The sequence below is a fragment of the Panulirus ornatus genome, chromosome 30, assembly GCF_036320965.1.
Source record: "Panulirus ornatus isolate Po-2019 chromosome 30, ASM3632096v1, whole genome shotgun sequence".
NCBI classification, from domain to species: Eukaryota; Metazoa; Arthropoda; class Malacostraca; order Decapoda; family Palinuridae; genus Panulirus; species Panulirus ornatus.
Genome location: NC_092253.1, coordinates 17,601,538 through 17,613,983, shown reverse-complemented (window position 1 = coordinate 17,613,983; position 12,446 = coordinate 17,601,538). Strand labels below are relative to the sequence as shown.

The 12,446-nt window shown below is 41.7% G+C and overlaps 1 protein-coding gene across 1 annotated transcript in view; it reads left to right on the top strand.

Annotated features, from left to right (window-relative positions):
• The window catches only part of LOC139758429 (bolA-like protein 3), a 40,374-nt gene extending 28,371 nt beyond the window's left edge, over positions 1 to 12,003 (top strand). The window contains exons 3-4 of the mRNA XM_071679828.1: positions 177 to 265; positions 11,547 to 12,003. Coding sequence (XP_071535929.1) covers positions 177 to 265; positions 11,547 to 11,615 — 158 coding nt within the window. The 3' untranslated portion in view covers positions 11,616 to 12,003. The remainder of the gene's footprint in view (positions 1 to 176; positions 266 to 11,546) is intronic.
• The last annotated feature ends 443 nt before the right edge of the window (positions 12,004 to 12,446 follow it).

The following is a 12,446-nucleotide window of genomic DNA, read 5'->3' as shown; positions in this document are numbered from 1 at the left end:
ATTACAGCACCATGCTCTTGAGAGATGCAGAATTTTCTGTATTTTTCATTTCCTCAAATTTGTCTTGTGAATTTAAATATTCCTGTACTGGGTAGAACATTGAGGGTTTGTCAGCATTTATCTCATGGTAATGTAGCTTTTCAGATAATACCTGTTATTTTACTTACCATTTGCAGGTGGTTGTGGATCCATGTATGAGATATGGGTAGAAGCACCTGATTTTAAAGGACTCTCCAGAGTCAAACAGCATAAATTAATTACTGAGGTGGGTCCTTAAAGGTTTTAGCATTGATTAGATGGAAGCTTGTATTATATGAATTCAAATAGAATAAAATATATTGGATGGGAAAAGATTTTAGGGATTGTAAAGCAGTTCTCGAAACTTGCATAAAAAGGGACAGAGTTATTCTTTTTAACAGTCTTATGGAATTATAAGTTGGTTTAATTTTTTGTACTGCTAGTACAGTGATATATGAATAATGTTGTTTTTGATCCCTGAAATCCTGGTGATCTTGCAATTTGCTACCATGATATAGCTCAGAAACTAATGTCCTTAAATTTTGCTTCCCATGATGAAGTGAAAGAAGCATAGAAATGAGCTAACACTATTCATATGGCTGTGATATGCATAGGACTACACTTAACATGTAGTTCCATCAGTATGATATGGTTGCAAGGCAAGAGCTTTAGATGAGGCTGCCTGAAGAGGGTGGATGTATCGGAAATGAAATGTTTGAGGACAGTGTGTGGTGTGAGGTGGTTTGATTGAGTAAGTAATGTAAGGGTAAGAGAGATGTGTGGAAATAAAAAGAGCATGGTTGAGAGAGCAGAAGAGGGTGTTTTGAAATGGTTTGGGCACATGGAGAGAATGAGTGAGGAAAGATTGACCAAGAGAATATATGTGTCGGAGGTGGAGGGAACGAGGAGAAGTGGGAGACCAAATTGGAGGTGGAAAGATGGAGTGAAAAAGATTTTGAGTGATCGGGGCCTGAACATGCAGGAGGGTGAAAGGCGGGCAAGGAATAGAGTGAATTGGATCAATGTGGTATACCGAGGTTGAGGTGCTGTCAGTGGATTGAATCAGGGCATGTGAAGTGATGGGGTAAACCATGGAAAGTTGTGTGGGGCCTGGATGTGGAAAGGGAGCTGTGGTTTCAGGCATTATTGCATGACAGCTAGAGACTAAGTGTGAACGAATGGGGCCTTTGTTTTCTTTTCCTAGCGCTACCTCGCACACATGAGGGGGGAGGGGGATGGTATTCCATGTGTGGTGAGGTGGCGATGGGAATGAATAAAGGCAGACAGTGTGAATTGTGTGCATGGGTATATATGTATGTGTCTGTGTGTGTATATATATGTGTACATTGAGATGTATAGGTATGTATATTTGCGCGTGTGGACGTGTATGTATATACATGTGTATGGGGGTGGGTTGGGCCATTTCTTTCGTCTGTTTCCTTGCGCTACCTCGCAAACGCGGGAGACAGCGACAAAGCCAAATAAAATAAAAATAAAAAAATATTCAAACTATTCGCCACTTCCCACGTTAGCAAGGTAGCGTTAAGAACAGAGGACTGGGCTTTGAGGGAATATCCTCACCTGGCCCCCTTCTCCGTTCCTTCTTTTGGAAAAATTAAAAAAAATAAAACGAGACATATACATACACATATATACACATTGAACCAGGGCATGTGAAGTGTCTGGGGTAAACCATGGAAAGTTTTGTGGGGCCTGGATGTGGAGAGGGAGCCATGGTTTCAGTGCATTTTACATGACAGCTAGAGACTAAGTGTGGATGAACATGGCCTTTGTTGTCTTTTCCTAGCACTACCTCGCTCACATGCGGGGGGAGGGGATTGTTATTTCATGTGTGGCAGGGTGGCGACAGGAATAAGGGCAGACAGTACGAATTGTGTACATGTGTATATATGTATATGTCCGTGATTGTATATATATGTATATGTTGAGAGGTATAGGTATTGTGCATATGTGGACGTGTATGTATATACATGTGTATGTGGTTGGGCTGGGCCATTCTTTCGTCTGTTTCCTTGCACTACCTCGTTAATGCGGGAGACAGCGCTGATGGGTGATTCGTGTGAGAAACTGCAGAAGCTGGTGACTGAGTTTGGTAAAGTGTGTGAAAGAAGAAAGCTGAGAATAAATGCGAATAAGAGCAAGATTATTAGGTACAGTAGGGTTGAGGGTCAAGTCAATTGGGAGGTAAGTTTGATTGGAGAAAACTGGAGAGAGTGAAGTGTTTTAGATATCTGGGAGTGGATTTGGCAGTGGATGGAACCATGGAAGCGGAAATGAATCATAGGGATGGGGAGGGGGCGAAAGTTCTGGGAGCATTGAAGAATGTGTGGAAGTCGAGAACATTATCTCGGAAAGCAAAAATGGGTATGTTTGAAGGAATAGTGGTTCCAACAGTGTTATATGGTTGCAAGGCTTGGGCTATAGATAGAGTTGTGCGGAGGAGGGTGGATGTGCTGGAAATGAGATGTTTGAGGACAATATGTCGTGTGAGGTGGTTTGATCGAGTATGTAATAACAGTGTAAGAGAGATGTGTGGTAATAAAAAGAGTGTGGTTGAGAGAGCAGAAGAGGGTGTTTTGAAATGGTTTAGGCACATGGAGAGAATGAGTGAGGAAAGATTGACCAAGAGGATATATGTGTCAGAGGTGGAGGGAACGAGGAGAAGTGGGAGACCAAATTGGAGGTGGAAAGATGGAGTGAAAAAGATTTTGTGTGATCGGGGCCTGAACATGCAGGAGGGTGAAAGGCGGGCAAGGAATAGAGTGAATTGGAATGATGTGGTATACCAGGGTCGACGTGCTGTCAATGGATTGAACCAGGGCATGTGAAGTGTCTGGGGTAAACCATGGAAAGTTTTGTGGGGCCTGGATGTGCAAAGGGAGCTGTGGTTTCGGTGCATTATTACTTGACAACTAGAGATTGAGTGTGAACGAATGTGGCGTTTTTTTGTCTTTTCCTAGCGCTACCTCGCTCACATGAGGGGAGAGGGGGATGTTATTCCATGTGTGGCGAGGTTGCGATGGGAATGAATAAAGCCAGACAGTGTGAATTGTGTGCATGTGTATATATGTATGTGTCTCTGTGTGTATATATATGTGTACATTGAGATGTATGGGTATGTATATTTGCGTGTGTGGTAGTGTATGTATATACATGTGTATGGGGGTGGGTTGGGCCATTTCTTTCGTCTGTTTCCTTGCGCTACCTCGCAAATGCGGGAGACAGCGACAAAGCAAAATAAATAAATAAATATTATTATTATTATTATTATTATTATTATTATTATTTTTTTTTTTTTTTTTCATACTATTCGCTATATCCCGCGATAGCGAGGTAGCGTTAAGAACAGAGGACTGGGCCTTTGAGGGAATATCCTCACCTGGACCTCTTCTCTGTTCCTTCTTTTGGAAAATTAAAAAAAAAAAAAAAAAACGAGAGGGGAGGATTTGCAGCCCCCCGCTCCCTTCCCTTTTAGTCGCCTTCTACGACACGCAGGGAATACATGGGAAGTATTCTTTCTCCCCTATCCCCTATTATTATTATTATTGTTATTATTATTATTATTATTATTATTATTATTATTATTATTATTATTATTGCTGTTTCCCATTTTAGAAAGTTAATACAAAGAGGGGAGGATTTCCGGCCCCCCGCTCCCGTCCCCTCTAGTCGCTTTCTACGACACGCGAGGAATACGTGGGAAGTATTCTTTCACCCCTATCCCCAGGGATAATATACATATATATATACATATACACACACACACACATACACACACATACGCACATACACACACACACACACACATACATATATATACATATGAAAAATGTAAGAAACAATTTAGAAAACAAACTTTTAGCTTGAAATGAATGAAAAAAATGAATGCCACATAATGGTTCAACCTCTGGCTATGGAAAAGGAAATGTACAATTTATTCACACAAACGTCAATAGCAGTTCTCATCAATTTCACCACTGTATCAATAAGCTTCAATGTCTAAGCTACATTTTTCTCCAACTTCACTATTTTCTTGTCAAAAACACCATGCATGAAAACTATCACTCCAGTAACACAACTATAAACATTTACTTCCCCTTTAAAAGTTCTGGGGAAGTCTGTCTCGATACACTGCGGCGAGGCGACGCGACGCTGACACAATCACTGTCACAATATCACTTCTGCCTCCTCAAGTCAATCTCTCAGCCACAGTGCAGGCCTTCATCGTCGAAATCGGTCTTGCCTTCAGACGTCTTATCGATGTCTCTGCTCTCGGTAGCCCTCCTCTCGTTAACTCCTGTTCAGTCTGACTACTATGTGGGGAAGAGGGGGAAGAAGGAGGGGAACGTCCAGGTAACCGTGTTGGCGGGAGAAGGCACTGATTCACCCACATCTCCATCAGCACTTGCACCAAGACTTGGCTGGTCCAAATGTTGAGCTGTGGATGAGGGTTATGTGTAGCATGCAATGGAGATGATGCATGTACTCCACTTCCATCAGTACTGTACTGTATTGTTGACTGGTTGGTAAGGTTATTTAATGTATGTATGACTCATGGTGAGGTGCCTGAGGATTGGCGGAATGCGTGCATAGTGCCATTGTACAAAGGCAAAGGGGATAAGAGTGAGTGCTCAAATTACAGAGGTATAAGTTTGTTGAGTATTCCTGGTAAATTATATGGGAGGGTATTGATTGAGAGGGTGAAGGCATGTACAGAGCATCAGATTGGGGAAGAGCAGTGCGGTTTCAGAAGTGGTAGAGGATGTGTGGATCAGGTGTTTGCTTTGAAGAATGTATGTGAGAAATACTTAGAAAAGCAAATGGATTTGTATGTAGCATTTATGGATCTGGAGAAGGCATATGATAGAGTTGATAGAGATGCTCTGTGGAAGGTATTAAGAATATATGGTGTGGGAGGCAAGTTGTTAGAAGCAGTGAAAAGTTTTTATCGAGGATGTAAGGCATGTGTACGTGTAGGAAGAGAGGAAAGTGATTGGTTCTCAGTGAATGTAGGTTTGCGGCAGGGGTGTGTGATGTCTCCATGGTTGTTTAATTTGTTTATGGATGGGGTTGTTAGGGAGGTAAATGCAAGAGTCCTGGAAAGAGGGGCAAGTATGAAGTCTGTTGGGGATGAGAGAGCTTGGGAAGTGAGTCAGTTGTTGTTCGCTGATGATACAGCGCTGGTGGCTGATTCATGTGAGAAACTGCAGAAGCTAGTGACTGAGTTTGGTAAAGTGTGTGGAAGAAGAAAGTTAAGAGTAAATGTGAATAAGAGCAAGGTTATTAGGTACAGTAGGGTTGAGGGTCAAGTCAATTGGGAGGTGAGTTTGAATGGAGAAAAACTGGAGGAAGTAAAGTGTTTTAGATATCTGGGAGTGGATCTGTCAGCGGATGGAACCATGGAAGCGGAAGTGGATCATAGGGTGGGGGAGGGGGCGAAAATTTTGGGAGCCTTGAAAAATGTGTGGAAGTCGAGAACATTATCTCGGAAAGCAAAAATGGGTATGTTTGAAGGAATAGTGGTTCCAACAATGTTGTATGGTTGCGAGGCGTGGGCTATGGATAGAGTTGTGCGCAGGAGGATGGATGTGCTGGAAATGAGATGTTTGAGGACAATGTGTGGTGTGAGGTGGTTTGATCGAGTAAGTAACGTAAGGGTAAGAGAGATGTGTGGAAATAAAAAGAGCGTGGTTGAGAGAGCAGAAGAGGGTGTTTTGAAATGGTTTGGGCACATGGAGAGAATGAGTGAGGAAAGATTGACCAAGAGAATATATGTGTCGGAGGTGGAGGGAACGAGGAGAAGTGGGAGACCAAATTGGAGGTGGAAAGATGGAGTGAAAAAGATTTTGAGTGATCGGGGCCTGAACATGCAGGAGGGTGAAAGGCGGGCAAGGAATAGAGTGAATTGGATCGATGTGGTATACCGAGGTTGAGGTGCTGTCAGTGGATTGAATCAGGGCATGTGAAGTGATGGGGTAAACCATGGAAAGTTGTGTGGGGCCTGGATGTGGAAAGGGAGCTGTGGTTTCAGGCATTATTGCATGACAGCTAGAGACTAAGTGTGAACGAATGGGGCCTTTGTTTTCTTTTCCTAGCGCTACCTCGCACACATGAGGGGGGAGGGGGATGGTATTCCATGTGTGGTGAGGTGGCGATGGGAATGAATAAAGGCAGACAGTGTGAATTGTGTGCATGGGTATATATGTATGTGTCTGTGTGTGTATATATATGTGTACATTGAGATGTATAGGTATGTATATTTGCGCGTGTGGACGTGTATGTATATACATGTGTATGGGGGTGGGTTGGGCCATTTCTTTCGTCTGTTTCCTTGCGCTACCTCGCAAACGCGGGAGACAGCGACAAAGCCAAATAAAATAAAAATAAAAAATATTCAAACTATTCGCCACTTCCCACGTTAGCAAGGTAGCGTTAAGAACAGAGGACTGGGCTTTGAGGGAATATCCTCACCTGGCCCCCTTCTCCGTTCCTTCTTTTGGAAAAATTAAAAAAAATAAAACGAGACATATACATACACATATATACACATTGAACCAGGGCATGTGAAGTGTCTGGGGTAAACCATGGAAAGTTTTGTGGGGCCTGGATGTGGAGAGGGAGCCATGGTTTCAGTGCATTTTACATGACAGCTAGAGACTAAGTGTGGATGAACATGGCCTTTGTTGTCTTTTCCTAGCACTACCTCGCTCACATGCGGGGGGAGGGGATTGTTATTTCATGTGTGGCAGGGTGGCGACAGGAATAAGGGCAGACAGTACGAATTGTGTACATGTGTATATATGTATATGTCCGTGATTGTATATATATGTATATGTTGAGAGGTATAGGTATTGTGCATATGTGGACGTGTATGTATATACATGTGTATGTGGTTGGGCTGGGCCATTCTTTCGTCTGTTTCCTTGCACTACCTCGTTAATGCGGGAGACAGCGCTGATGGGTGATTCGTGTGAGAAACTGCAGAAGCTGGTGACTGAGTTTGGTAAAGTGTGTGAAAGAAGAAAGCTGAGAATAAATGCGAATAAGAGCAAGATTATTAGGTACAGTAGGGTTGAGGGTCAAGTCAATTGGGAGGTAAGTTTGATTGGAGAAAACTGGAGAGAGTGAAGTGTTTTAGATATCTGGGAGTGGATTTGGCAGTGGATGGAACCATGGAAGCGGAAATGAATCATAGGGATGGGGAGGGGGCGAAAGTTCTGGGAGCATTGAAGAATGTGTGGAAGTCGAGAACATTATCTCGGAAAGCAAAAATGGGTATGTTTGAAGGAATAGTGGTTCCAACAGTGTTATATGGTTGCAAGGCTTGGGCTATAGATAGAGTTGTGCGGAGGAGGGTGGATGTGCTGGAAATGAGATGTTTGAGGACAATATGTCGTGTGAGGTGGTTTGATCGAGTATGTAATAACAGTGTAAGAGAGATGTGTGGTAATAAAAAGAGTGTGGTTGAGAGAGCAGAAGAGGGTGTTTTGAAATGGTTTAGGCACATGGAGAGAATGAGTGAGGAAAGATTGACCAAGAGGATATATGTGTCAGAGGTGGAGGGAACGAGGAGAAGTGGGAGACCAAATTGGAGGTGGAAAGATGGAGTGAAAAAGATTTTGTGTGATCGGGGCCTGAACATGCAGGAGGGTGAAAGGCGGGCAAGGAATAGAGTGAATTGGAATGATGTGGTATACCAGGGTCGACGTGCTGTCAATGGATTGAACCAGGGCATGTGAAGTGTCTGGGGTAAACCATGGAAAGTTTTGTGGGGCCTGGATGTGCAAAGGGAGCTGTGGTTTCGGTGCATTATTACTTGACAACTAGAGATTGAGTGTGAACGAATGTGGCGTTTTTTTTGTCTTTTCCTAGCGCTACCTCGCTCACATGAGGGGAGAGGGGGATGTTATTCCATGTGTGGCGAGGTTGCGATGGGAATGAATAAAGCCAGACAGTGTGAATTGTGTGCATGTGTATATATGTATGTGTCTCTGTGTGTATATATATGTGTACATTGAGATGTATGGGTATGTATATTTGCGTGTGTGGTAGTGTATGTATATACATGTGTATGGGGGTGGGTTGGGCCATTTCTTTCGTCTGTTTCCTTGCGCTACCTCGCAAATGCGGGAGACAGCGACAAAGCAAAATAAATAAATAAATATTATTATTATTATTATTATTATTATTATTATTATTTTTTTTTTTTTTTTTCATACTATTCGCTATTTCCCGCGATAGCGAGGTAGCGTTAAGAACAGAGGACTGGGCCTTTGAGGGAATATCCTCACCTGGACCTCTTCTCTGTTCCTTCTTTTGGAAAATTAAAAAAAAAAAAAAAAAACGAGAGGGGAGGATTTGCAGCCCCCCGCTCCCTTCCCTTTTAGTCGCCTTCTACGACACGCAGGGAATACATGGGAAGTATTCTTTCTCCCCTATCCCCTATTATTATTATTATTGTTATTATTATTATTATTATTATTATTATTATTATTATTATTATTATTATTATTGCTGTGTCCCATTTTAGAAAGTTAATACAAAGAGGGGAGGATTTCCGGCCCCCCACTCCCGTCCCCTCTAGTCGCTTTCTACGACACGCGAGGAATACGTGGGAAGTATTCTTTCACCCCTATCCCCAGGGATAATATACATATATATATACATATACACACACACACACATACACACACATACGCACATACACACACACACACACACATACATATATATACATATGAAAAATGTAAGAAACAATTTAGAAAACAAACTTTTAGCTTGAAATGAATGAAAAAAATGAATGCCACATAATGGTTCAACCTCTGGCTATGGAAAAGGAAATGTACAATTTATTCACACAAACGTCAATAGCAGTTCTCATCAATTTCACCACTGTATCAATAAGCTTCAATGTCTAAGCTACATTTTTCTCCAACTTCACTATTTTCTTGTCAAAAACACCATGCATGAAAACTATCACTCCAGTAACACAACTATAAACATTTACTTCCCCTTTAAAAGTTCTGGGGAAGTCTGTCTCGATACACTGCGGCGAGGCGACGCGACGCTGACACAATCACTGTCACAATATCACTTCTGCCTCCTCAAGTCAATCTCTCAGCCACAGTGCAGGCCTTCATCGTCGAAATCGGTCTTGCCTTCAGACGTCTTATCGATGTCTCTGCTCTCGGTAGCCCTCCTCTCGTTAACTCCTGTTCAGTCTGACTACTATGTGGGGAAGAGGGGGAAGAAGGAGGGGAACGTCCAGGTAACCGTGTTGGCGGGAGAAGGCACTGATTCACCCACATCTCCATCAGCACTTGCACCAAGACTTGGCTGGTCCAAATGTTGAGCTGTGGATGAGGGTTATGTGTAGCATGCAATGGAGATGATGCATGTACTCCACTTCCATCAGTACTGTACTGTATTGTTGACTGGTTGGTAAGGTTATTTAATGTATGTATGACTCATGGTGAGGTGCCTGAGGATTGGCGGAATGCGTGCATAGTGCCATTGTACAAAGGCAAAGGGGATAAGAGTGAGTGCTCAAATTACAGAGGTATAAGTTTGTTGAGTATTCCTGGTAAATTATATGGGAGGGTATTGATTGAGAGGGTGAAGGCATGTACAGAGCATCAGATTGGGGAAGAGCAGTGCGGTTTCAGAAGTGGTAGAGGATGTGTGGATCAGGTGTTTGCTTTGAAGAATGTATGTGAGAAATACTTAGAAAAGCAAATGGATTTGTATGTAGCATTTATGGATCTGGAGAAGGCATATGATAGAGTTGATAGAGATGCTCTGTGGAAGGTATTAAGAATATATGGTGTGGGAGGCAAGTTGTTAGAAGCAGTGAAAAGTTTTTATCGAGGATGTAAGGCATGTGTACGTGTAGGAAGAGAGGAAAGTGATTGGTTCTCAGTGAATGTAGGTTTGCGGCAGGGGTGTGTGATGTCTCCATGGTTGTTTAATTTGTTTATGGATGGGGTTGTTAGGGAGGTAAATGCAAGAGTCCTGGAAAGAGGGGCAAGTATGAAGTCTGTTGGGGATGAGAGAGCTTGGGAAGTGAGTCAGTTGTTGTTCGCTGATGATACAGCGCTGGTGGCTGATTCATGTGAGAAACTGCAGAAGCTAGTGACTGAGTTTGGTAAAGTGTGTGGAAGAAGAAAGTTAAGAGTAAATGTGAATAAGAGCAAGGTTATTAGGTACAGTAGGGTTGAGGGTCAAGTCAATTGGGAGGTGAGTTTGAATGGAGAAAAACTGGAGGAAGTAAAGTGTTTTAGATATCTGGGAGTGGATCTGTCAGCGGATGGAACCATGGAAGCGGAAGTGGATCATAGGGTGGGGGAGGGGGGCGAAAATTTTGGGAGCCTTGAAAAATGTGTGGAAGTCGAGAACATTATCTCGGAAAGCAAAAATGGGTATGTTTGAAGGAATAGTGGTTCCAACAATGTTGTATGGTTGCGAGGCGTGGGCTATGGATAGAGTTGTGCGCAGGAGGATGGATGTGCTGGAAATGAGATGTTTGAGGACAATGTGTGGTGTGAGGTGGTTTGATCGAGTAAGTAACGTAAGGGTAAGAGAGATGTGTGGAAATAAAAAGAGCGTGGTTGAGAGAGCAGAAGAGGGTGTTTTGAAATGGTTTGGGCACATGGAGAGAATGAGTGAGGAAAGATTGACCAAGAGGATATATGTGTCGGAGGTGGAGGGAACGAGGAGAAGAGGGAGACCAAATTGGAGGTGGAAAGATGGAGTGAAAAAGATTTTGTGTGATCGGGGCCTGAACATGCAGGAGGGTGAAAGGAGGGCAAGGAATAGAGTGAATTGGAGCGATGTGGTATACAGGGGTTGACGTGCTGTCAGTGGAGTGAATCAAGGCATGTGAAGCGTCTGGGGTAAACCATGGAAAGCTGTGTAGGTATGTATATTTGCGTGTGTGGACGTGTGTATGTACATGTGTATGGGGGGGGTTGGGCCATTTCTTTCGTCTGTTTCCTTGCGCTACCTCGCAAACGCGGGAGACAGCGACAAAGTATAAAAAAAAAAAAAAAAAAAAAATTATTATTGCTATTATTATTATTAGACACACACACACTCACACACACACACACACACATACATGATGGTAGGCCTACCACCAATGACTGTTAAGAGAACTGAAAAGGTTAATGTTTTATCATGCTTCATCTGTCAACATTTGCCCGATCTTGTGAGTTTGGATTTTTTATTTTGATTTGTTTTGCAATACATTTAAAAATACTTGTTTACCCTTTTAACAATTATCTAACCCCTATCAGTATCAGTATTATCTTGCTTTCAAAAGTTAAGTGGACCGATATAACAGCATTTGTACAGCAATGCAGGCAGAGAAGAAATCAGCCAGTTTTAGTCCTTGTTACCTGCCATTACTTATTTAGAATAGTAGTTAAGATTTTAAATTGTTTGATTGAAAGTTTTTATGCTTATTGATCAGGAATGACTAATTTGCAAATGTCTTTTGTGTTCTACAGACCTTGAAAGCTGAAATTAAGGACATGCATGGACTTCGTATTACAACCACATCACCTGATGCAACCTGACTGTCTTTTACTGATAGTCTTTAACTTACCTCCAATTATTTTAAGTTACATGTGTATACCATGTATACTGGTCGTAGTAGTAACAATTAAAATATATGAGAAATAGCTTGAAATCTGTAACAGTTATCTGTATGATTTAACTTGTGTAATATATGATTTCAGGACATTGTTTCATGGAACTGAATCATATTTGTTAATGTATATAACGTTGATCCACCTGAGGAAGAAGAGTGAATTATGGGATTCGCGTGAATTATGAAAAGCCTTGATGTTATAGGTGTGTACAGATTTTCAAAGGCTTATGTATTATTTTTAAGGAATAAGAAGACATAATTCAGTTGACTGAATATTGTTTTGATTGTAAATAATAAAGAATCATTATTACATGTATGTATGTATTATTCACAGATTTATAAATTTGATGAGTTCCATTTAAGGTTTTATATCAGTAAATGGTTTGTGTGAAGCACTAGTTTTATGGTACTTGAGTCGAGACTTGAACATGAGGGTGTACTTATGGCCAAATTATCTGACTTGGAACTGGATTTGTGTTACTCAGAGTTGGAGTTGGGTTTTCAAGATTACATTTTACAAAGATATTCACTCAGAGTTGAAGCTAGAGTTTGATTTTCAAGATAACATTCTGAAAAGATATTCATTGTATCATAAGAACTTGTAATACTTTATATATATAAAGTATTACAAGTTCTGTACATAATCCCCCAAATGCTTTTCAGTACATTAATGCCATATGTACAGTTTAAAGTATTATTAGTTCTTATGTGATCTTTCTATGTGCAAATAAATGGTGAATATCTTATGCAGCAGCCA